Source organism: Toxorhynchites rutilus, chromosome 3 (assembly GCF_029784135.1).
Source record: "Toxorhynchites rutilus septentrionalis strain SRP chromosome 3, ASM2978413v1, whole genome shotgun sequence".
Classification (NCBI taxonomy): Eukaryota; Metazoa; Arthropoda; class Insecta; order Diptera; family Culicidae; genus Toxorhynchites; species Toxorhynchites rutilus.
In genome coordinates, this window is record NC_073746.1 from 60,468,172 (window position 1) to 60,495,192 (window position 27,021).

A 27,021-nucleotide genomic window follows, 5' to 3' on the forward strand; every position below is an offset into this window, starting at 1 on the left:
GGAATTTTTCGTTCTTCTTAGTCGAGTAAATGATACATTAGGGTTCATATGACATTTGGGTAAATGGTGTTCGATTGAATGTGGTTTCTCTAAATTCTCTATAGTATTGCAAAGATGTGTTATTCTTCTCTCTCCGACTAATTGGGTTGTAATTGTCAAACAGATATACTGAAGAAGTGAGGGACTAATGAGTGAGAGAGTGAGTGGTGTTTGTTTTACTGACTTCCGACATTAACATGTCTCAAGCTAGTCTATGTATTCGAGAACTCTGATGGCTACGTCTAGACCAGTGATACTGAACCTATTTTTCAGAGGGGCACAAATACGTGTTAGTCATCGTGTCGCAGGCCGCAAAAAAATAATAAAGAAGGATGCTCTCCAAGACACGATCGCATTGTTATCGTAAGACTATGAAATTACCGGCGAAAAGAAAGATTTTATAAATTGAAGAATGAAACTCTTTTGTACAAACACTTGGTAGCATTAAGATGGGCTGATGAAATTTTTTAGCAAAATTACATTTCCAACGCTCACGCTCATCTTTCATATGGTCGGGGTTCTGCCAAAACGAACCAAGCGCCAAAAGCATTATTTTGATATATTAGGCTGTCAAAAAAGTCCTGCGGTATTTCCGCGAGGTGTCGTTGTAAGCGCGTAGTTCTAGTTGTGTTCATTGTATCGAGTCATACTATAGCTGTATATTGTTGGAAAGGTATTTTTGCGCGCTATAATATAGTCCTTGACAGTGTTTTGTTTGGTTAAGTCGTTCGTGAGTTATAGTGTCGCAAATATGGAGCAAAATAAAGAGAACATCCGACATATTTTACAGTACTACTATGACAAAGGCAAAAATGCATCTCAAGCTGCCAATAAAATTTGTGCAGTTTATGGACCCGATACAGTTTCCATTTCCACCGCACAACGATGGTTTCAACGTTTTCGTTCTGGTGTAGAGGTCGTCGAAGATGCGCCACGCTCCGGAAGGCCTGTCGTCGGTAGGAAGCTCCGGAAGGCCGTAGCATCGGCCAAGAGCTGGGGATAAGTCATCAAACCGTTATTAACCATTTGAAGAAGCTTCACAAAGAAGCTCGATGTATGGGTGCCACACACGTTGACGCAAAAAAACATCTTTGACCGTATCGACGCATGTGAATCGCTGCTGAATCGCAACAAAATCGACCCGTTTCTGAAACGGATGGTGACTGGCGATGAAAAGTGGGTCACTTACGACAACGTAAAGCGCAAACGGTCGTGGTCGAAGCCCGCTGAAGCGGCTCAGACGGTGGCCAAGCCCTCATTAACGGCCAGGAAGGTTCTGCTGTGTGTTTGGTGGGATTGTCAAGGAATAATCTATTATGAGCTGCTTCCCTATGACCAAACGCTCAATTCGGACTTGTACTGTCAACAACTGGACCGCTTGAAGGTAGCACTCATGAAGAAGAGGCCATCTTTGATAAACATCAGGCCGCATTGTCTTCCATCAGGACAACGCCAGGCCACACACTTCTTTGGTGACGCGCCAGAAGCTCCGGGAGCTGAGATGGGAGGTTCTTTTGCATCCGCCGTATAGTCCGGACCTCGCACCAAGTGACTACCACCTGTTTTTGTCCATGGCGAACAAGCTAGGTAGTCAGAAGTTAGCCACAAAAGAGGCCTGTGAAAATTGGCTATCCGAGTTTTTTGCCAATAAGGAAGCGAGCTTCTATAACAGGGGTTTTATGAAGTTGGCATCTCTTAGGGAACAAGTCATCGAACAAAACGGCGCATATTTGGCTTAAAACAGATGATTGTAACTAATTTTATGAACAAATGAAAATTCAAAAAAAAATACCGCAGGACTTTTTTGACAGGCTAATATTTAAATTTGAAGTTTGGGCTCCCACTAATTGACTGTGTCGGATCAAATCTATTATTTTACTGCTTACGTGTTACGAACAGGATGTCAAACATAATACTACTTTTCATGCTGTAAGCACACATCGTCGTCAGTTTCTGATTCATAACCTTTAGAAATATGAATAAAACGAAATTATATTTCTGCTTGACACGCAGCAGCCAGAGCGAACCAAGTACATGCTAGTTATTAACATAATATCATTACACAACACATTAGTATTTTGCAACGGCTCTTGACTTGACTTGACTTGAATGGTATATATATTGACTCACTTTTGCTGTTTTTTTTACAAAATAATATATTAATGAATGAAAACAAATTTATTAAGGAATGCATTACACTTGGTTCATTGTGATTGAACACAATTTTGAAAAATGCAGATCAGCGCTTTTACACTTCATGGCAGCCCTTAGGCTGTCTTACTTACCATATCCCGACGATATCTGATTCCAGGAGCTTTCCGAAACTGAAAAATCTGTTAAAGATTCGGATCTGCCTTCTAGGAGAAAACGATCACTATCGTCCAATGCTATATTGTGGGTTTCTGGTTCGCTTTGGTTGAATGCAATTTCGTTTTTTTACAGTCTGCTACATAGAATTTTTCGTTTGGAGCTGTTGTCAATCGTCCGGATGACATGGTCATTCTACAGTCGATAGATTATTATTTTCTGCATCCAATGATGTAGGTAACTCAATTTAAAAAAAAAATGGCGCTTAGTTCGTTTTGGCAGAACCCCGACCATATGATCTTCACATCCGGTTTGAATTGCGTTTCACTTTGACGCCACTTTCAATCCGGAAACAATGCTTGAATCCACGAAAATTAATTGATTAAACATTCAATAAGTCATTCGCGAAATATTCCGTCATTAATCAGTCATAGCAACCAGATGGCAGCGGCAGCGAGTGTTTGTTTTTTTTAGTTTTTTAAGGACTGAGGCGAATGATCTGAGATAGTCTGAGAGAGCATCTGTAATTCGAAACATCTTCGTCATTATACCCTTAAGTTCGAATACGCTCCTAAATACACAGAATCTCTCTTCCAGCAAAAAATAATCAAAATCGCTTTTGATTACTTTCGGATATGTACCGAAATTTTTAAAATAACTCTTTAGTCGAAAGTTTTGGTGGTGCTTCCGACCGACGGATTTGCGTGGTTTTGTTATATCGTTATCTATTTGAAAACGCATAAAATCAACAATATGTACGTGTAATTCAATCATACGCTACTAGTATCCACCAGTGTTGCCACACGTACAGGCTTATCTGGAATGGTAGAGGTTTTTACGATTTTTTTAGTACAGATTACAAATTTTTGTGCAAAAGTGCAGATGAGTACAGATTTTTGTAAGTGATTAATTAATAACACGTGGAGTTGATAAAACTGGTGAGGCAGAGATTTCGATGATTGGACCCTCAAGTCTTCTGCAATGTCAAATCCCAGAAACATTCCGAATCTAACAAGCATCAAAGAAGTGTTGGAAGCGTTTTCAGGTTTTTAACACTTTGTCGTCCGCACGTTTCGTGAAAAATTATTCGCTTGGCGCCGGCAGCGCCAATTTGGATTACTTGGCTTGTCGCTGGTCATTCATGACATTTTCGGAAAATTATAAATTGTTAAGTAATATTATCGTTAGTTCTCTTAAGTTCTCAACCATGTTCCCATACTTTCATGAAAATTCTAAGATTTACGAGGGCGGTCCGATAAGTACTTAGCCTCATCACCCGATGGTCACAGTATCGCAAGAGAGATTACTATCATGTAGTACATTCTCGTAAAAGGCTACTGTCAACATTTCAGCCGAATCGGACTCGCAGTTTTGTTTTGACCGTGTGTGGAAGCGGGCGTGTCCACGGATTTTAGAAAAATAGAAAAAGAGCAATATCGGTCGGTGAATCGAATCACGGGAAGGGAAATCGCGCAGCGAAATCAAAGAGCGCTTGGATGCTGTATACTCTGTATACTGTATACTGTGACTCTTCTCCTTCGATGGCGACCGTCAAAAATTGGTTTCACGAGTTTCAACGTTGTCGCACTTCGGTTTTTGATGAGCCACGCCCAAGTGCCCCGAAAACGGCTACCACGGAGGATAACGTAACAAAAATCCACGATCTCGTATTAGCAGACCGCCGATTGAAGGTGCGAATAGATAGCTGGAACAGTAGGCATCTCGAAAGACAGCGTGATCATATCATGCATGAAATTTTGGGCATGAGAAAGCTATCGGCGCCATAGGTGCCGCGTTTGCTCACTCCGTCAACAAGCGCAACCTTGAGACTACTTCAGAGCCGTGTTTGACGCTGTTTGAGCGCATGCCGAAGGAGTTTCTGTATCGTTTCGTGACCGTCGACGAAACATGGATCCACTGGTACACACCAGAGACCAAGGAACAGTCGAAACACTGGACTTTAACAGGCGAACGTGCTCCGAAGAAGGAGTAGACTGTCCTATCGGCCGGAAAGGTGATGGCCATAGTTTTCTGGGATTCACAAGGTGTGATATACATCGACTACCTGGAGAAGGACAAAACGGTCACAGGGCTTTTCTATGCCGAATTATTGGACCGATTCGACGCCGAATTGCGGAAAAGAAAAGAATTGCCCATTTGGCGAAGAAAAAAGTGCTCTTCCACCATGACAACGCACCCGCTCACACCTTCGCCGTCGCCACGGCCAAATTGGTCGAATTGCACTACGAACTGCTGCCCCATCCACCGTATTCTCCAGATTTGGCTCCGTGCAAGTTTTTTTTGTTTCCAAACTTGAAAAAGTCATTCGCCGGACAGAAATTTGACTCGAATGAGAAGGTCATCACCGCCACGGATGCCTAGTTTGCAGACCTTGAGAAACGTATTTTTAGATGGATTAAAGAATAAAGAAATTGGAGCATCGCTGGGTCAAGTGTATCGAGCTAAAAGAAGATTATGTTGAGAAATAAATCGCCACTTTTCCAAATTTTTTATTTTTTTTTTGTAGGTTAAGTACTTTTCGTACTGCATTCGTATCTTTTTTTAGTTTGAATGAAACCATAACATAATGACTCGACTCCTTAAATTGCAACGGTCATTCATCACATAAAATTCTCGTTTTTGACAACTTCGCAATGAAATGAGTACTATATCTCTTAAACCATGTTTTATACTGAGTGGTAAAAAAGAGGAAAACAGAGACCAAATCGGAAGTCCCTTTTCTCGACACCTTTAAAAATGGTGGCCCTTAACCGACCTTCATTTTATTCTCCGGAAATGACATACACAGATAATGGAACAAAATAACGGACGAACGGAAAACAAAGAAGTTTTGACTTCAGGTTTGCTGATAATGACTCTAAACGACCAAAATTAATGGATACCCCCAACGACATGAGTATTGGGTGAAAGGATTATAACAACGGAAGTCGAATATCGTATTCCGATGTCATTTTGAGAACGAAAATGGTTGCTTTCGGTTGATTGAAAACGGTATTAAAATGAAATTGGCGGTTTGTGAAATAACACAAACAGAAACGGCGAAAACGTAAACGAAAAACGCTCAACGCTAAATGTTCAATACTAAACGCTCAACTCTCAACGGACAACGCGCAAACACAAACGCCCTCACACAGAGCAAAAACGAAGAGTCGATTTAGGACTACACTAACTCTATTCAATTAACGGCATGCCGTGTACTACAGGTATTGCATAAATTCAATTTATATAGCTTGGTTCAATAAGCAGACCATTAGCAATCGAAATTATCATGTTTTGTAATTTTTGATATCTACAAGAATATTCAACTCATTTTTCGGGCAGGTCAAAAATCTACCTTTTCACTACCGCAAAACACGAAAAAACTCGTGAGCGGTTCTCAACAGGTGAGACGCGAAAACGAGAATCAAAAAAGTTGATTCCCACGAAAAACTACCCTCTGCGAAATTTCAGCTCAATCTGACTCCATTTACCAGTATCGCACAGTTTGAGTTTTTTGAGCTTTTTACGCGGATTTCGGAATTTACGCGGTTTTTTTTTCACGCGAATTGCGAAATTTACGCGTTTTTTTACGTGACACGTATCAACCGCGTCAAAATTTAATGTGCTAATTGATGTGACTTTTCACGAAATAAGTTTGTATTGTATCACTGATACGTAGCTGAGAAATAAAAGAAGAAACAAATATCATTATTGTAAAAAATCAGTTGATCAATTGTTAGAATATGGGTTGCATTTCAAACTAATAATTCAAACAATTCACATTTTGGAATTTATGCGGGTTTTTTACGCGGTTTTCGTTTGCGCGCCACGTTTCCCCGCAGTGCACACTTCACTGAGATGAATAAAGAGAAGCAATTGTGTTTTTAATGTTATAATAACCTAAATTTCTGCATTTGAATCTTCAAGTAGATAATGAAACAATCAGATCAGTAGTAAAATTAAAATAATATTGGTTATTAGCAATATAACTCCTCGGATTCGACAACGAATCATTCCAAATACTCAGCATTTACTCATACCGTTGGTGTAAGTCACTCCATCATCTTTATACAATTGATCGTGATATCGATGAATCATGTTGCTAGAATTACCAACATTGCAGATTGCCTTCACAAATTCAATTAATTGAGAAAACACGAGCCTCATATCCCAGAGTATTCAGGAAAAAAGTACTGTCATAGACTCGCAACAAATCCAAAGCACCTTTTCCAGACATTTCACTAAATTTCTTCCAAACCTAATTATCCGAAAACCAACACTAATTATCCGAAAACAATTGAAACTACCGACGGAGACGCTTAGACTATTATCGGAAATATAAATACTAACGCTACAGACAGAGCAACCTGGTGATTACGTCTAGCTATGCGAACAAACTTTATTAAAACGATTAAAACGCATAAATAGACGCAAGCGTTTTCCAATTGGAAAAAAAATTATAGGAGGTTGTGTCCAAGATACGACCGCATTGTTGACGTAGAACTACGCTGTTATTTTATATAAGTCGCTTATTTATACCTTCGGATATTATTCTATAATGCTGTGAAATTTTAGAAACAACTGCTTAGTAGAATAATCTCTGAAATGATTTTTTCATTGTAGAATCAGTTGACGATAATTGATTGATGATTCATTCTTGCCCTCGCAAAACAATCGTATGTCGCAATTTATTTCATATCAATGCATTGAAAATTTACCTCGAAGGCTATTCCGGTGGCCTTTTTTGAAATTGACATAGACTCGGCTACAGTCGATTATATACATGTTGCACCAGCACCATTATTCCATATCTCATAACTACATCAATATATCTTTGGCACCGCATGTAAACAACAACAATGACAACACTTGCAAGTATCAAATATCATGCTACATGTTATTTAGTATTGCCTCAAAGGAATCGCACCTCTAGATATCGTTCGTACAAACTAAGCGTAAACCAAGCGCCAAACAAGCGTTCACCATAGCATGCATACAGAGCCATACATTGGTGGCTTGAAACTACTAGCAATATAAACATTTCTCATCATTTTGCGCTATTCTCAAAAGAAACGCTTCTGTTAATATTACTGGTCTCGAAAAGAGTTGCATTACTTTCTCATGCTCGAGAGAAGCGCAGCTGTCACCCTTAGTGGAGGAAGTTTTGCTACTGGTAAGCGAAACCTTATCACATACAAAATTCCAGAACATTTACTTTCTTGATGACTAAACAAGAAATATAAACTCTTTTTGTTAATAACAACCTCGAAAACAGTAGCAATGCTTCATTATGATCAATATTAGCGCAAATGCAGTCCTAGTTGAAGGCAGTTTTGCGACTGGCACGCGAACCCAAATAACTTATAACATTCCAGTAAGACATTCAAGATGCTTGGTATTCCCAAATAATTTTTTGGTGCACAACCTTAACGTCTGCTTCGCCATAACGTCAGTTTAATGCATTGATGCATTCTCAAAGGCACCACCCTTATGAAGACGGAAAATTGCTACTTGCTTGTATGAAAATCTCCCATAGTGGCACTGTGTCTGGATTGCAATGACCAATAAGTGTCAAATAGGGGTGATTCCAGAAAAACTACAATCCTTTTCACATTATCGTATACCAATTTCACTTCACACATTGAAGATTGTGTATTTTTCATCCTTCAGGTCACACCGACGACTACTCGGCCATGATCAACAATCTGTTGAAGAAGTATCCAGCGACTAACGTCGTGTCGGTCGGTTTCTCACTGGGCGGCAACCTCATCTCCAAATATCTAGGAGAAGCACCCCGACAGAAGAATATCATCGGCGGAATTTCCATTTGTCAGGGCTACAATGCAGTAGTGTACGTAATGTCATCGAGTTGTACAATCGATCTTGCTACATATAATGTTTTTTCTTCAATTTCAGAGCTACCCAGTGGTTACTCAAATGGCAAAACTTCCACCGGTTCTACCTGTACGTTCTGACCGAGAACGTGAAAAGTATTATCATGAAGCACCGACACGTACTACTATCGGATGACGTCAAGCAGCGCCACCAACTGAACGAACGAGAAATTGCGACAGCGGCCACTTTGCCCGAACTAGATGAGGCCTACACTCGGAGGGTGCATAACTTCAAAACCGTCAAGGATATGTACAGCTGGAGCAGTTCGTTACACTACCTGACGAACATCAAGCGACCGATGGTGTTTGTGAACGCAAGGGATGATCCGCTGGTGCCGGAGACGTTACTGCATTCCATCAAGGAGTTTGCAAGTAAGTGTTTGGATAATTTCCGCAGGATAGAATCGTCACTAATGGTTCATACAAGATTCACAACAAATATCAATTTTGATTTTTTCAGCCACCAGTAACCAGTCTCTGTATATCGAACTCGCCAACGGAGGCCACCTGGGCTTCTACGAAGGTGGTCTGCTTTATCCTAATCCCGTGACCTGGTTGGATCGGGCTCTGGTAGCACTCATCGGAGGCATTGTGATGGCGCACAACGATATGCTGGTGGCAAAGAAAACTGCCACCGTAATCTAAGATTCGCTAACATTCCCTCCGCCAACGGTCAACGACTGCTACTCTAGCAACTGGCTTATCAACTGGTTTAAGTACTGGTTGACAGCGATACCTTCAGCTCCTTCGTTGCGAGGTATTTTCGTTACGCTGTTCAAGCTGCTGATGTCTACGGTTTTCCGACGCAAATCGGAATTCGGCTCAGGTACCTCGACGGCAGCAGCTACAACGCCATCGGTTGAGAAATGATCAAACGTTTGTGCGTTTGGATTCATGGCGACAACTTTTAGTAACGCACAGTCATTGACGACGAAGGGAATGTACGTGGGTGGCTTTGACACTCTCGAAAGCACAATTAAATCTAACGAGATATTCTAAGCTCGATGGTTCGAGTTGAACCTTAGTTTTGTTTCATACGGAAACAATTCCTCAGATACCAATTATCGATTACATGAGTTTCTTATAGAGTATTTAGAGTATAGAAACCATCATTAGATTCAACAGTGCGCGAGCAGGAATTGTGAAAATTTTAATTGTGATAAATGTGATTTATAATCATAGCTTGACGACGATGTTAATTTTTATGAATAAAAAAAAATACAACGTTTAGTAACAAATTTTACCACCGCCAGTTGGTTTGTTGATAATGCTTCTAAACAGTCTCGTATGTTACACATATTTCGACAACATTCAGCACTTACTTATTCCACAAGAATTATGTCTTGGAATACGAGTACATTTCAATTAATAAACACTTCTTACATTATCGGTCAAAAAATAGACTATGTATCGTGGAATCAGATTCTTAATTATGAATCTTAACACTTTACGGACCGCTCACGAGTTTTCTCGTTTTCGCGTTCCTTCTTTACGGACCTGTGTGAAATTAGCAGATAAAAGTTTTTGTTGCGTGGAAGGTTATGTATAATGTCTTGCTGGGTTTCATGGATAACGAATTATTTAAATTGATTGTTTATCAAGTAACATCTTCACAATCATGCTCATTAGATAGAATTCATCTTTCCACATAATTATTTTTTTCTTGAAGTTATAGACTGAAACGTGAGCATTGGTCAATACAGCAAAATATACAAAATTTTGAAAATCAAAAAAAGTTGTTCGAATAGAGTTATCGAAGTTATTCGATAGAGAAATATTTTACCTATTTTCCAGCCACAATTTCATTAATCGGAAAAGGGTCTGAGAAAAGTTATAGGCCAAGTAGTATGGGAGAAATTAATTATTTCAAAGAAAATTGAAAAAAGTGATTGGATTGGACCCAAAACACATTCTCGAGATAGTACTTATTCGATATAGAATGTTTTTATCTATCTTCAGCAAAATTTCCATAGGTCAGAAAAGGGTCTAAGAAAAGTTATAGGCCAAAACCAATACAACTTGTATGGTAGAAATGATTTAATTTAATGAAAATTAAGAAAAGTTATTTGAAAGGACCCAAAACATTTTTGAGGTAATAGCCATTGGATAGAGAATATTTTTATCCATCTTCAGCCAAATTTTCGTTGGCCGAAAAAAAGTCTGAGAAAAGTTATGGGCCAAAATGTATACAAGTTGTAGGAGGGAAATTAATAAATTTGAGGAAAATGGAAATAGAACTTTTTCACAAACAGTAAAAATTGAAGGAACGAAGTGCGGAGTGGAAATTTAAAGGCGATTTTTGAAATGCTTTAAAATTGAGAAATATCATCGCATGAAGATGGGATATAATTCACTTTAAAGCATAATTTACATGGATTTACACGGAATATTTCACAAAGAAATTTGTATCTCGGAGTGTGTAGATGCCAAAAATAAAAACATAATACATAATGGACAAAAATAGCGGCAAGAAATGAGAAATCGATTTCTTTCTGTTTTTTCAAAGATAGCAAATCCAATTAATGTTATTGTAGGACCATTTAGTAAAGATATATTATTGTTTGAACGAAAAATTTCGAATTCGTATTTGATGATGAATAGTTCAATAAATAATCATCGAAAAACAGTTTTGAAACTCCAATAAATTCTATGTACCCTGGATTTTCTTACGCGGGGGATAGAATTTTGTTATACTTTGTCGCGGTACACCATAGTAGATGTACTTTGAGTATTTTCTCAAATTTTCATTCACAAGCCTATTGAGAATGGGAAAAAAAGAAAAACTCATTTTTTCACTAAAGCTCTTATAGTAAACCATATAGGAGAATTATCTTATTTCCTATTTTTTTTATCCAAAATATATATTTTTTTAAGGCTCATATGGCGTCAGCCTAACGGGGCCGGGAGTTCAATATTTCGACAATGTTTGCTTACATCTATGTTAGTAATATGTAACCGATTACTCGCGGTTGGCTCGAAGTTAGTATTACAAGTGTTCTCATAATTGGGATGTTGCAGTCTTCAATGCTCTGTACGTGTGCCCGACACGGGATACTTCCTACTGGGATGCAGCTGACCGTTAATCAGCAACGCCCCCCTAGTCTGTACCCCATATCTAGCGTGGTGCGTCTTTCTCGACTCGAGGAATCCAGGATAGAATGATCACTTGCCGGCGCAATCTTATTTCCTAGTTCGGTACCCTATAAAACATTTTCCAGAGGGCTGATGATAATGTTTGGAGAACTTTTTTATAGAGTTCAGGAGAATAAAAAAAAGGAATTAAAAAGATTTTTTAGACTTATTCAATATTTTCGTACCGCATAGTTCTCGAAGTTTTATGAAAATAAAACACAAATATCAGAAAACACATACGAACATATTTAAACATAAATAAAAACAGTACAGGGAAACATCGATATAACGCACCCTCGTTATAACGTACCCTCGATATAACGTACATTTTACCTCGATATAACGTACAAATTTCCAAAGTGTAGAGGAAAAAAATCCAATATTTTTTTTTCTGATAGAACAATGAATTATCCGTATTGTGATGCTAAAACAAGTTTTGTGCCTTCAATCAATTCTGAAATACAGCTGGTTTTGTGATTCCGGATTCTAAATGAATCAAGCTTTAATCAACAGTACGAAGGGAAACATCATGAGAAAGGCTGGCTTCGTCTTCTGATTGAAGTTATTCATTGACTTTACTAAAACAGCAACACAATAATGTATTCTAGACTACGTTTGTGAGTACTTTATTATGCTTCGATATAACGTACAATTCTATACAACGTACAATTTTGAAAGTGAAATGTACGTTATATCGAAGTTTACCTGTACTGAGTTTTAAAATTCTAAAAAAAATCTAAAGTTGGGAATATATATTTTTTGTACCGTGCAACATTCTTAGAAAATTCTGAAAAAAATTACAAATATCTATAAAAGCCATAGGAACACATTTCAATACGAATTAGAGTAGTACTGAATCTCTAAATGCTCAAAAATTTTTTATCTTAATGCTATTGAGAATGGCGTGCTAAAAATTGAAAGGTACGTTTTTCACCATATATTCTATGGTGAATTACATAGAGATTCGGAAAATAGTCAAAATTTCTATACAATATTTTCCACAGAGCTGGTGATTTAGTTTGGAGGCACTTTTTACTTCCTTACCCAGCCAGACCCTTTCCCCCGTACAACTCGTGAACGTTTTGGCCAATAACTTGTTTCATACCCTTTTCCGACCAATGGAAATTTGATTCAAGATAGATAAAATTATTCTATATCGAATAAGTACTATCGCGAGAATTTGTTTTCGGTCCTTTCAAATATTTTTTTCAATTTTCTTTAAAATAATTAATTTCTTTCAAACAACTTGGCCTATAACTTTTTTCAGACCCTTTTCCGATCAATAAAATTGTGGCTGAAAGATAGGTAAAATATTTCTCTATCGAATAACTTCGATAACTCTATTCGAACAACTTTTTTTGATTTTCAAAATTCTGTATATTTTCCTATATTGACCAAGGCTCACGTTTCAGTCTTTAACTTTTCTCTGTCACGATAAAAAAAAGAATTATGTGGAAAGATGAATGTTTCAATTCTCGATCTAATGAGCATGATTTTGAAGGTTGTTACTTGTTAAACAATCAATTTATTTCATCTGAAATAATTCATTATTCATCAAATCCAGCAAGAAGTTGAACAGAAACTTGCACGCAACAAAAACTTTCATCCGCTAATTTCACACAAGTCAAAACGTGCTGTCCCAGGCGTATGTCTTACAGATTTCTTTACGGTCCTTAATGTGTTAACACGATAAAATACTGTATGTACTTTGTGCGCGCACACCGTTTTTCGCCAACGTATCTTCAACCTACAGTTACTATAATGTATCGCTTCTAACATATCTATTTCGGCAGTTTAAAGCACCTATAAAGATCGGTTTGTTTTTTGGTAGCCATGTACTCAAGGAACAATATTGTTCTAATATCCACTTATAAAATTCGTATTCGCGAATTGTTTCCGCAATGTTTACCAACAAGACCCTTACGCAAACGAGTAACTGGTCAGATATATTCCTAAGTGGCGGGCACAATCATCCCAGCCATTACGTGTCTAAATAAATATAGCTCAAAAGATCCAACCCAGTTTGGATTGAGAAATAAGCCTTTTTATCAAACTAGCATGAAACAACAAGACGGAAAAAAACAGATCAATATATGTTTGGATAACAGTTTACAACCTGTTTAGATTAAAGAAAACAAAACATAACATAGCAGAGTACAGTTGAAGCTCGATGTTTGTATACCAAGTTCATCAGTGTAGTTAAAGAAATATCAAGCAGCAGCAAAGCGTGAGATTTTTCACATTCCAAATACGTTGATACGGTGGTAATCACACAAACATAATCAAAATGCATTTGCATTTACGGGAGGGTACGCAACGTGATGAAAACGATAGGTTACGAAATGTTGGAGATTAGTATTATTTTTGTAAAAACTCAACATGAGAATAAAAGGTTTTAAAACGCAGGGATGTAACAAATTGATGAAGAAATAAAATTAAAACGCATAACGCGAGACGTAACAAAACAAACTGTAGACGGTTTTCTGCTTTTAAGAGGTTATATGCTAAGATAGGCGTTGAGAGAGGTAGAGAAATGTGCACACGGCGATAACAAGTAAAACTGAAAAGTATTTGTGTAGGAAAAGGATCGATTTTTTTCTGAGGCATATCACAATCTATTTCTTTATAATTTTTTCCGCCGAAAGTTGAACTAGCTGATGATGAACGGATGAGAACACTTGTGCATCGTCAATCATAGTTTCCCATGAATTTTTAACTTTTGAATTTTTTTTTAAGGTCTGACTTATCACTGACCACATAATAAATGTGTTATGTGCAATGTCCACTTGTGCTTCACAAGTAAACGAAATTGTTTCGTAGGATACCATAACTAACCATTTATTTTACTTTTGTGATAATTTTTATTATGTTTTTTTAAAATACAAAGCAATAAATCAAATACCGATGTAATAAACCTAACTCTTCGTTTATTCACTTTTATGGTCCATGGGAAAAAATATTTCCCATGAAATTATAGGAAACCTATACACCCTGCTATGTTTTTCTGGTGATATTCTCTTACTTTACACCCACAATAGCTGAAATATTGTGTTGTATTGGCATATTTAGTCTTGGACATCTTATGGGTTAAACAAAATTTGACAGCGCTCAGTTGAACTGCGTAAGTTATGGCAAAAACAGTGAAGCAACCGCGCTCCAGTTCCATCTCGTTGCGAAGAAAGTGTACATCGTCAAGTACTTTAATCCCGTCGGGTACGTCCGTCCCGTTATTTATAATATCTATAATATACTTCTGGAAACGATGAGAGCATTGAATGGAAACCTGGGGTGGCATTGCGCATTTCGAAACGATTAGCTCGTTTCGAGAAAATTCGAACTCAAATAGAATTGGGTTTAGTATTATGTATCATTTTCAAGTTAATATTTTCAGTGTACTCGTAGAGAAATGTAAAATTTTTTGGTTCGTAGATAAAGCAAAGTCAAAGTACTCGAAACGAACAAAAATCACTCGTTTTGAAATGCGCAATATCCCTTCAATCCCTGGTTCCGGTCGTCCGACAATGGTATATGATCGTAAACTGCAGCTAAAGCAAAAGACGGAGGAAATTTTACGTCCCCCACCAAGGAGGTAAGTTCCGACGTGAAGAACATCTGCCACACCAAGTTCCCAAAGATGGTGCTTCGTTCGCAACAATCAGCGAAAAGAGGATATCAAAGTCGCTCTTTTTCCGTTCGGGACTTACAGTGAACGGGAACATTTACAGTACAAAGTGCCTGAGTTACCTCTTTCATTAAAAAATATCGTCCGGACGAAAATGTGATGTTTTGGTCGGACCTGACCACCGCCCATTACACAAAGAAGTCGCTGGAGGAGATGAACCACTTGAAGATAGACGTTGTTCTGAAGTCCGCCAACCCTCCGAACGTGTTATCTTACATAGAAATCTCAAATAAGTTTTGATAAAAATGTCGCAACTAATACTACGATGAGACGGCGAAGTTCCTCTAGAAACGTTAGTGCCATTTAAGATGCAGAACAAAAACAATAGTTTGGAACAATGGACGCATTAGTTCATACCCACGACAAAACGTACATAAAGATGAATTTTTTGAATTTGTTTTTGCTGATAAATTTTCTTCCAAAATTCCTGTTATGAACGTAACTGATTGTTCATAACAGGAATTTTGGAAGAAAATTTATCAGCAAAAACAAATTCAAAAAATTCATCTTTATGTACGTTTTGTCGTGGGTATGAACTAATGCGTCCATTGTTCCAAACTATTGTTTGTGGTGAATCATATTTGGCTTTTGAAATACTCTGGACTGTTGATACAAATGTATCAATTTTATCACATCCTATCGTTCATGTTACACTTTTTTGACGTAGAACTATGTCAAAAATTTTCTATATTGGTTATGTACTTGTAAATTGTTTACCCGAAAACTTGTTCCAATAGCCTAAACATTGCTTTTGAAATCATATATTAGGCTGTCAAAAAAGTCCTGCGGTATTTCTGCGAGGTGTCGTTGTAAGCGCGTAGTTCTAGTTGTATTCATTGTATCGAGACATACTATAGCTTGTTGGAAAGGTATTTTTGCGCGCTATAATATAGTCCTTGACAGTGTTTTGTTTGGTTAAGTCGTTCGTGAGTTATAGTGTCGCAAATATGGAGCAAAATAAAGAGAAAATCCGACATATTTTACAGTACTACTATGACAAAGGCAAAAATGCATCTCAAGCTGCCAATAAAATTTGTGCAATTTATGGACCCGATACAGTTTCCATTTCCACCGCACAACGATGGTTTCAACGTTTTCGTTCTGGTGTAGAGGTCGTCTAAGATGCGCCACGCTCCGGAAGGCCTGTCGTCGAAAATTGCGACAAAATCGCTGAATTAGCCGAGAAAGATCGGCATAGTAGCAGCCGTAGCATCGGCCAAAAGCTGGGGATAAGTCATCAAACCGTTATTAACCATTTGAAGAAGCTTGGATTCACAAAGAAGCTCGATGTATGGGTGCCACACACGTTGACGCAAAAAAACATCTTTGACCGTATCGACGCATGTGAATCGCTGCTGAATCGCAACAAAATCGACCCGTTTCTGAAGCGGATGGTGACTGGCGATGAAAAGTGGGTCACTTACGACAACGTGAAGCGCAAACGGTCGTGGTCGAAGCCGCTGAAGCGGCTCAGACGGTGGCCAAGCCCTCATGAACGGCCAGGAAGGTTTTGCTGTGTGTTTGGTGGGATTGTCAAGGAATAATCTATTATGAGCTGCTTCCCTATGGCCAAACGCTCAATTCGGACCTGTACTGCCAATAACGGGACCGCTTGAAGGTAGCACTCATGAAGAAGAGGCCATCTTTGATAAACAGAGGCCGCATTGTCTACCATCAGGACAACGCCAGGCCACACACTTCTTTGGTGACGCGCCAGAAGCTCCGGGAGCTCGGATGGGAGGTTCTTTTGCATCCGCCGTATAGTCCGGACCTTGCACCAAGTGACTACCACCTGTTTTTATCCATGGCGAACGAGCTAGGTTGTAACTCTTAGGATTCGGGGATAGGGTTCTCAGGGTCGCTTATTCCCTAGCCGGCTACCTTCAAAACCCTCTTTTCACAAACAGAAGTTCCTTCGTGTTTTTCGCAACTCCAGGGGACCATCCCGCACCTATTGAGGCCACCTGCTAAGCCCCCTCACTGAATGCGCTCAAAGGTTGTGCAGTGCTGACCCATCTCTTCCGACCGATTGAGGACGAGGGCGGAAGACTCCTTTAGAGTCCGAAGGACGATAATAGCGAAGGGATAGTGGTCGTAAAGGAGCACGATTATCTGTTTTATGTACAACGTTTCTTCTTTCTTTATTCTTTCTATTCTCTATTTCCTTTTCATTTGTCCCTAAACTCTCCTACCTATCGTTTCCATATTTATACTGTATGTGACGTCACAGTTTTTCATGCATGATATACTTGCGGTACTTGGGGGTGAATTCTTTCTTTCTCTTGATCAGTGATCTAGCACTGTGAATATTTCAGCTGCTCTGTGCAACTTCCTCGGGGAATTTCCGCTCTTCACAGTCTCTTTGACGCCAATTCGCGATGGCGTATACGGATTGTCGTCTTCGCTTAAAATGGCTGGTAAAGCTGATCAGCTTGTCGAGCTGTGAATCACGTTATACGTAAAAAAAGCCCGCTGGACGGGCCTGTCCAGCGTATTAGTATCTGGGCTAGATATTCCGGAAAGACCATACCACATTACCTTTTTTCCAGATTTTTCTTCTCTCCTCTTCCTAGTTTTCTTATCCTTTGTTCTACGATCCTATCTTCTGTGAAACGGAACTAAACGTTACTACCTTTATTCCCATTTTCAATTTCCAACTAACCTTACATCTCTTCTATCGCTTTTCCTCCACCACCTCTATTCACAAAATCAATCTTTTACTAATTTCAAATTTAACTTTCCGTCGCGCACTTCTTACTTCCTTAAGCGGTCTCAGTCGTTTGCCGGCACTGCTCATTCACCGAGCTTTTCTTTTTTTTCAGCTAATGTGCGGGGAAAAAAATAAGTTTTTTCTTTGCCTAGTTGGCTACCCCGTTCGATGACGGTAGGCCAACTGGATAGTGTGTCGCGGTGGGTATTATTTACCCAGGACTCCAACCATTTGTGTATATCTAAAAATCATCCAGTAACCGGCGGCTTGGAATAAATTTAATTTATTTTTCTTACCTTTCTGTGAATTTGGGTGGAGCTCAAATTGCGCTTTTGAACCAACGGTTACAAGGTAGTCAGAAGTTAGCCACAAAAGAGGCCTGTGAAAATTGGCTATCCGAGTTTTTTTGCCAATAAGAAAGCGAGCTTCTATAACAGGGGTATTATGAAGTTGGCATCTCGTTGGGAACAAGTCATCGAACAAAACGGCGCATATTTGACTTAAAACAGATAATTGTAACTTATTTTATGAACAAATGAAAATTCAAAAAAAAATACCGCAGGGCTTTTTTGACAGCTTAATATATACGTCAAAATATAGAAAGTGGATTATGTGTTATGAACTTTGTGATATCTGATAAGAATAAGAGACATGAGACACAGTGCAGTGCAAACAAAAATTAATAACAATTTAAAAACAATCAAAATAATACATTTAGCATCTAATAAGAACCCCCACAGAAACCTCATCTGGTTATCATCAATAAACAATCCTTACATATGCGTCTTTCACTCCAAACTTGATAATCGCCAGCCACGGGAAGTACTCATTGACAACTTCAGTGTTAAATTTGAACTGCCAGTTGAAGTACCACCGGAACACGGTTATATTCAACAGCACCTCGTGTACCACCATCAAGAAGTACAACATAACCCGGCTGTACCAATTAAATTCTTTAAAAATCGGCTGAGCGCCATCCCGTGGCTCGGTATCCCAGTAGTAGTGCCCGGGTAGATTCGAAAGTCGCCTGGTGAGAAACATGAATGCATGGTAGTCGAGCATAGTGCTCAAGCACCACAGTCCATCGATCATAGCATTGGTCATGCGAACGAAGTCATCGCTAGGGAACTGCAGCGAAGGTCGTATGATTTGGTCATTTACGAGGACCAATCTACGCCTCGACGAGTCCATGTCGGCCGTGCACAGATTAAATCTAATGTTTGGAAAGCGAAAACCATTGAAGGTATTCTAGTTTCTGTAGCAGAAAATAAATTAAGTACCGATCTTCCAACCCCAGCATGTAACCAATGGTTCTCCAAAAATGAACAAATCCTTCCATGCCTTCTTCGTCGTACTGTATGCCAAGTTTTTGATAGCCAAGGACGACATATCTGAGGAAGAGACAGTAGAGCCGTGGTTTTATTACTGTTGCTGAAATGAAATTCCGCCGAGAAACGTACCCTACGAAACCAAACTGAGTAATGGCTACGTCCTTCTGGGAAACTAGCATCTTCGCATTGGCCGCGTGGGCCTGCTTGCCACTCGTCACATGGATTCGTCGTACGTACGCCAGCGATTTCCAAGCTCTGAAATCAGAGATTCATTAATAATATAATATTTTGTTATAAGTGGAAATTGTAAGGAAAATGTTTGGATATCCTCCCCGATATTTAGTATTCTTTGATTCATATATTTTCTGGTGTTGAGTCTATTTTTTTCCAGAAGAGAGATTTTTAGCTATAGCCTGGTTCATCCCTGATAGTGTTCAATTGTCGAATGCAACTTAGTACAATAATATTAATAGACTAGCTGACTCGGCGAACATTGTAACGCCCAAAATTGATGCCAAATCATATGAACATTTACGAACGTTAACGTTTTCTTACTAAGCGAACGTTCATGGATTCAATCGCAGAACTCTTCATTGGTTGATTTTATAATTTAAATTTCCAATTTCCTTTTCCTATGAATTTCCTAGTATTTCTACCAAAACTCGATTCGTTTCTCGAGTTTTACGCTTAGCAACACATTTGGCGATCTATTTTTATTTATATAGATAATGACATAGAAGTGCATTATTCCACATGAAAATCCATTTCCACTTTCGAACAATGATCAATTTCGTTAGCGCAAATGTCGAATGGTAGAACAATGCTTATTACGAAGTAATTATAGAACATATCGGAATTAAATTTTATGATTATTCCCATTTACTTCAGAGCTTTCAAAAAAATACGATTTTTTCTAACCGTAACATTTATTTATGGACCGAAACGAACACAACAAAATAAAGTGGCTCAAGTTTTCGAATTTTTCGCTTGGCAATAAATATGGCGATCTATTTTTTCTTAATATAGACTAGCTGACCCGACAAACGTTGTTCTGTCTTATAAATTAGTTATAGTGAATATACTATTTATAGTGAACTTTTTTGCTAAATATATAACTTTTGGGTCAGTTCATAAATTAAGAAACCAGGGATACTTTAGACAACTTCATTGGAGGTGATGTGCCGGCAGATTTGGTAGCGCATTACTTCGTCGTTGTCGTGCAATCGAGGAGTATTCACATCGGTATTCTGAAGTTGACACACAGTCGTATTGCTTTTCATCGAACTGCAGAACTCAACATTAATATGAACATCGAATGTTTTACTCGGCTGAGGCGAATCTGGTACATCCCAACGATTGTCAATGTAAATGTCTGCGTTGTTGATATTTGTAAATGATTGTCCGCCAACATCAGTATTTGATCGTTAATATATTGGATATTCGCCTACGCTTCAGATCATATCGTTGGTGAAATCTTTAGGAGACTACTTTGTACATTCTTCATCCGCCATGCAAATAAAAGCAAATAAATGTTTCAGATCACCATGTTTATGGTAACAATATCCAACTATCACTCAAATTCCGGAATTCGATTGTTTTCAACTCGATCGGATTTCACGATTAGATCGACTTTTGCATTTTGAATTCATTATTACTCGACGTTTTCTGAATACTTATAAGGCATATTTCTGGCTAGAGAAGACACGGATATCCGGTAACTATCCGACTGGATTCGGGATAGTGAACTTTATCCGGCCGGATACCGGACATTGAAAAATATAAATAACTTCTGATTAACACACGATAAATCATTGAGAGAGTCGATGTAGAGAAATCGATCAAATCACTTACACCCCTTTCATTCTAAGCCCCTCAATTATGTTTGTAATAATGTTTGAATGTATTGATAACAAAAATCCATTTTGGGCGGGACGAAGTTCGTCGGGTCAGCTAGTAATATATAAGATATATAGTTGAAATTCAAAGTCCGATTGACTATATAAATATTGCATTTAATATATGTATCATATCGTCAAAAATTATCATTTGAATTTCTATTATTGATATCGCATGCTAAGTATAACGCTGAACATCGTCTGTTTTAAACAGGTAACCTGACGCCTAAGGGTTTGCATACAGTGTTCAATGGGATGCGTATTTTGATGGAACTGTGGAAGGGAAGTTGATGAGTTCATACTGTTTAACTTTTATCCACATGACTACCCTGAGCATTCATTTAATTACAAGTTTCATTTTCGCTGTATCATGTGCACACACCTGGACAAGACATAGGTAGTGCGAAGCTAGGTGACACAATAATTAAACTAATCATTAAAACTCACTTAGTGCCAGGTCTCATGTCTTCTTTGTACCAATTCAGAGTGTGGAGAATTGTCAAAATGTACCGCTTGTAGGCCGTTCTCGGCGTCGATGATCTCTTGGTAAAATTCAGTACATCGAGGATGGATGGAATAGCTAGAACTGCGATTAATCCGCACAACGCTGCCGTCACTATTCCGGCTCGATTGGAAAGAGCAAACTGTTGGCCGCTGAAACATCGTTATAATGATCGGTGGTGAAAAAAAACGAAAGCAACACAGCTATCCCATAACTACAGTAATAAAATCCCATTCCGTACCGTTTAAACTTGGCTGCGTCATACCAGGGCGGTTGTTCTATCGTATAGCCATCAACATCTGCATCGATCGGAATCGTAGCTGCGTCGTTGAGTAGGTTTTCAAGGTACCCCGATTCTGTATCTACGAATCAACTCACACGAAAAGAAAGTTCAGAATCGGAAAGTGATTCATAACTTGTACGTTTCTACAAATTACCTTTTTCATTTATTTGTTCATCTCTGGCAGTCATTTTCTAGCATCAACCCGACGTCGGATGAAAACACTATCCTGACTAAAACTAACGGTACCGCTCGATCCAGACCTGAAGATGAACTGGGTATATTCACTCGTTTCTGTTCTGCTGAGTGCGATAGAGTAAAATCAGAAACAAAGCATCACTCATACAAGTTGTTCGTAATCGCTGTGTATTTAAACACAGTCTCAATTTAAGCCGATATACACAGGAGGAATTGCATTGCTATGGCAACGACACTAGGATGAACTGAACGACAACATGATTTGGTGATTGTTTTAGTTTCGCGCGTGTACCTCGATAATTTGAATTCGATGATTTATTTTCGATTTTTCAAATTTGCTTTTTTATTGGTATTTTATTTCTGATTTTTTTACGTTACATTTCTATTACTTTTCGAACTAACAATACAATTTTACAATTTTTTTTCCACTATTTTAAATCTCGTTACTTACAGGTTCTTTCACGTGGATAGATAATACAAAACCTGAAAATGATTGAAATTACCAAAGCATAGAAAACAATCCTAACCATTGATACATGATATCGTACAACTTTTGTGTGGAGGCGATCTGGCGTAGTGGTAACATCCATGCCTCTCACGCTAAAGGTCACGAGTTCAATTCTCACTCCCGACATTCTTCCAAAAATGGAAGTAAAAGTGACGAACCAGCCTAATGAGTTGAAAATCACTATAATACAGATAAAAAAAAAAAAATCGTACAACTTGGATGAGTCATTATTTTATTTTAATATTCGTCATTATTTACCAATCAAACAAACTTGAAATGAAATAGTCACGAAACCCAGAAGCTCCAATCATAAACTGACCAGACGTCCCGATTGAAGAAACCGCATTTCAACAAAATGTCCCGCGTAAGATTCCGTCCCGCGTAAGATTCCGTCCCGCGAAACGTTCCGCATTTGGCAAAAGAAACGAAAATGTCCCGCGATATCAATATATTTCAATATCACAATTTGATGATGTTGATTTTCTTAAATGGATGAACCTCAAAAAAACTTTGATTTGGCAGACTGTTCAAGAGCGCTTCTAATGCATCCAATGATTAATACGTTGAGCTGGTTTCATCGCACCGACATTGGGATTTTTGTTTAGAGAGTTTCAACTGGAAGCGACAGCAAAAAAAAATGGAAAATGATTTTTATAAAAGTCCCCTATTGATCCGCTGGGACCAATGTGAGTCGTACGAAAAGTTCATCTTTGGTCTCCTAGCTCGGTCAGGGCTTATCGTTTCAAATAAGCCGAAAGAACTAGTGTATACTCGACAGGAAGAGGCAGAGTTGTTTGATGAAGTATCGTAAATGAAGCGCTGGGCGGTCTTACGGAAGTTGGCCGGAACCTGAACCATGGCCGATGAAAAGATATATATCGGCGTGTTATTTTACCCTTTCGTGGCTTTGGTGGTCGTCTGTCTCTCTATTTTGGACATTCGCCCAAAAGTTTTCTATAGGGTGCAGCTGGGGAATGTTGGGAAGGTTGGTGGTCTTCGCGACAATGTTTATCTCCTGCCGATCCATCCTCCAGTGATCTTTTGGCATAATGGGCTGATCTCAGGTTCGGCATAAACACCAGATCACCTTCTCAACTCCGGCAAGCACTTCGTACTATATATCTCCCCGTTCACCATACGACTCGAAAGAAGAGCGACTTGGACATTCCCTTCACATCTGTCAGAGAAGGACCTTCTTCGAGAACTTGATGTGAACGATATATTCGACATCATCGCTTACCTGGGAAACGTAAAGTACCCGGTCATTGCCATTCGTTGAATTCTAGCGTCAAGTACGTCTCGTCTTTCATTATGAGCACGAAAAGAAGTTTTTCACTTCTTTCGCCGGAAAGAAGTTTTTCACCAGCACCTCAAGCTACTCCTTCTGGGTGATTGCCTGCTGCTCAGATAGGCCGGTCTCGTCTGACGCTTCCGCATAAAAATGTCCATTTTGGCCAGATTCTTCTTCACCGTTTGGCCGATTGCTTTGATCTCCCGGCTCGCTCCTTGAGCCGAAAAGATGATATTGTAAATACCAGATCGGTTATATCTGGCGGACACAAATTGCCTCAGGATACCCAACTTTTTCGCTGTGGGGTGGAGCTTGCAGTATGGAAAAATCATCAAGTTGCTTGACAGTGCTGCTGCAGCGAATCAACAGCCTTGAATCATTTTTGTTGTAGACTTAATAAACGTAAGATTTAAAGAAAATTTGTTCCTATAAATTATCTTTCATCGCCATCCGAAATTAGTCCATTTTTTTTGAATGCATACGTTAACACTAAAATCGATGAAAAATTAATTGGAATTTTCGAGCATTCCATTCGGTGATTTGAAGAAAATTGTAGAATTTGAATCGTGCTCACCAGGCGTAAATGCTCTGATTGAGCGAGTGATTTTCGGGCGTAAACAAAATCTAAACCACCGAAAAATCACAACTGAATGCCGATACTCAGAAAGAAATAATACTGATCAGTTTAGACTCGCTAAACTATGGTTTATGTTCACATAACGTATATACATAACGATTTGTTTTTTGTGTCCCGCGTTTGACCTCTGACCATCTGGTCACTTTATCCAATCAGCATCTACCCATCGAATGAAAGTGTTTCAAGCATACACGCAAGTAGCAATTTTATATTCGCTTCAGCCACACTCGTTCGAGTTGTTGAGTACTCTGCGTGCGTAAGAAGCCAGCGCTACACGATGCTACGAACACCCTCGAATGCTGGACGCTCGATGATTCGACGCATCGTGTAGTCGACTGACGAGCTACGAACCTCCAATGTCGAGTGTCGAATATTCGCGTTGGAAGGTAATCCCTTCGTTGTGGATTACCTTCCAACGCAAGTGACACGAGTCAAAGGTTTTTTGTCATTCGTTGATTCGACACTCGATGACATTCGATACACCGCTACACGATTCGTCCGAATCTATCTTTGACAGATTGGATTGTTTACAAGTTTTAGATGAAGGAACTATGAAATTGATTCTTAATGTTCAAAATATTCGGCGAAATATTGCATTTTAATAATGTTGATAATAACGTTTTTGATGGTAAATAAAAACAATAAACATTCGATCTAAATACTCGCCGATTGTTTGGACCGATTGCATTGAATCGAACATTCACTTCACCGTGTAGCAGCACATTCGTCACAACATTTGACGATTCATCGAGTCAAATGTTTGAGTCCAACGTTGGATGAAACGTTGGATGGATCGTGTAGCGTCCGCAATAGATATGGAAGCACGTGACTTATACGACGGATTTATTCCAATATCCCAAAACCGATCTTCTTCAACCATATTCAGATCCAAATGTCATTTTGAAGCCAAATTTTAATAGATTCAACAATATTGAAATTGTACTACGGTCAAAAAAATCGCTGCGAATGAATATCACTATATTACGGGAAATGGTGTTAAAATGAACAGGGGTGGTGAAATGAACCGGTGTATAAATTTCGATAATTTAACTAGAAACCAATTGATACTTCTCCACCACTGTATTCATAAAACATATGAAGCTAGTCAAATGTTTAAAATAATAAACATATACTCCCCCGGTAACCTTTCGGATGTGATTCAGCGTGCATCGTTTTTAACATATTAAGGACCGCACGTAAGGACCGCACGTGTAGAAAACACAAGTTATTTCGTGATCCATTCGTAATAGACGGAACGAGAAACACAAGAAAACTCGTGAGCGGTCCGCAATGTGTGAAGAAATTTCTCGTGAAATTTAGTTTATCCGACCTTATATTTTCGACAAATCATCAGTTTGGACACGACTGGTCACATATTCTATATTTTATTTAATTCCAGCAATTTCATTCAAAATCACTTTGTAGTTTGGGGGCAAAATCGGCTACCACTGGATGACGACTCACAGTGTTATGTTTATTAAGCATATGTACCCTTATCACTTGAGACGGTCCCTTTTGTGGCCTTGGCCCCGGAAAAATATGCCACCCCAACCAGAACCAAGCTTCATTATGCGGAACGCTATGTGTTTCTTACTGCCTTTTCGTACGTAATAGAAAATTTCAATAACGACTCTAGATAAATAGCAAATAACAAATTTAGACAAGATACAACGAATAAATATATCCCATTTGACGTGATACGTGCAACTGTTCATTTTACCACCACTAAAGGGTGTGTCACATCAAATTGCATTACGGAAAAAACGCTGTAGAAATTCGCCCAGTAGACCGATCCTTTTGAAAATTTTAGACAGTAAAATAAAAACTATTAAACAACTTTTGGCATTTTTTTTTAATCATACTTCGAGCCCAAGCCCGTATGCTCGCACCTTCCTCTTTACCCCGTCCATAAGGTTCTGTACAACGTCAGGTTGTAGTTATTTTTGAACAGAAATCCATTTTCTCTTGAAGTCCGCCTCCGATTTGACAACTTTTGGGTTCTTCCGGAGGGCCTGCTTCATAATAGAGAAATATTGGGCGAAGCTCCGGCGCGTTGGGCGGGTTCATTTCCTTTGGCACGAAGGTGACCCCGTTGGCTTCGTACCACTCCAACACGTCCTTTGAATAGTGGCACGAAGCGAGATCCGGCCAGAAGATGGTCGGGCCCTCGTGCTGCTTCAATAGTGGTAGTAAGCGCTTCTGTAGGCACTCCTTAAGGTAAACCTGCCCGTTTACCGTGCCGGTCATCACGAAGGGGGCGCTCCGCTTTCCGCAAGAGCAGATCGCTTGCCACACCATGTACTTTTTGGCAAACTTGGATAGTTTCTGCTTGCGAATCTCCTCCGGAACGCTGAATTTGTCCTCTGCGGAGAAGAACAACAGGCCCGGCAGCTGACGAAAGTCCGCTTTGACGTAGGTTTCGTCGTCCATTACCAGGCAATGCGGCTTCGTCAGCATTTCGGTGTACAGCTTCCGGGCTCGCGTCTTCCCCACCATGTTTTGCCTTTCGTCGCGGTTAGGAGCCTTCTGAACCTTGTATGTACGCAGGCCCTCCCGCTGCTTGGTCCGCTGGACGAATGAACTTGACAAATTCAGCTTATTGGCGACATCCCGGA

General features: G+C 39.1%; 2 protein-coding genes across 2 annotated transcripts in view; one reads left to right on the forward strand and one right to left on the reverse strand.

Moving 5' to 3' along the window:
* The window catches only part of LOC129777714 (abhydrolase domain-containing protein 2), a 57,029-nt gene extending 42,756 nt beyond the window's left edge, over positions 1 to 14,273 (forward strand). Inside the window, exons 4-6 of the mRNA XM_055784152.1 lie at positions 8,017 to 8,197; positions 8,263 to 8,612; positions 8,701 to 14,273. Coding sequence (XP_055640127.1) covers positions 8,017 to 8,197; positions 8,263 to 8,612; positions 8,701 to 8,885 — 716 coding nt within the window. The 3' untranslated portion in view covers positions 8,886 to 14,273. The remainder of the gene's footprint in view (positions 1 to 8,016; positions 8,198 to 8,262; positions 8,613 to 8,700) is intronic.
* Positions 14,274 to 18,426: 4,153 nt separating this feature from the next.
* Positions 18,427 to 22,089, reverse strand: LOC129777741 (uncharacterized). The gene is made up of 6 exons (XM_055784200.1): positions 21,930 to 22,089; positions 21,734 to 21,854; positions 21,438 to 21,644; positions 19,225 to 19,350; positions 19,045 to 19,155; positions 18,427 to 18,977 (listed from the first exon to the last, which is right to left on the reverse strand). The coding sequence occupies exons 1-6, from the start codon at positions 21,961 to 21,963 to the stop codon at positions 18,524 to 18,526; spliced, it is 1,053 nt and encodes a 350-aa protein (XP_055640175.1). The 5' UTR covers positions 21,964 to 22,089; the 3' UTR covers positions 18,427 to 18,523.
* Between the last annotated feature and the right edge of the window lie 4,932 nt (positions 22,090 to 27,021).

Excerpts from the sequence above, each read along its gene's own strand:
- LOC129777741 (XM_055784200.1), bottom strand. The coding sequence starts at position 21,963 with ATGACTGCCAGAGATGAACAAATAAATGAAAAAG. Across the intron at positions 21,645-21,733 it reads GACGCAGCCAAGTTTAAACG|CGGCCAACAGTTTGCTCTTT; the intron begins GTACGGAATGGG and ends ACGATGTTTCAG. Across the intron at positions 18,978-19,044 it reads ATGCTGGGGTTGGAAGATCG|ATTTAATCTGTGCACGGCCG; the intron begins GTACTTAATTTA and ends TCCAAACATTAG.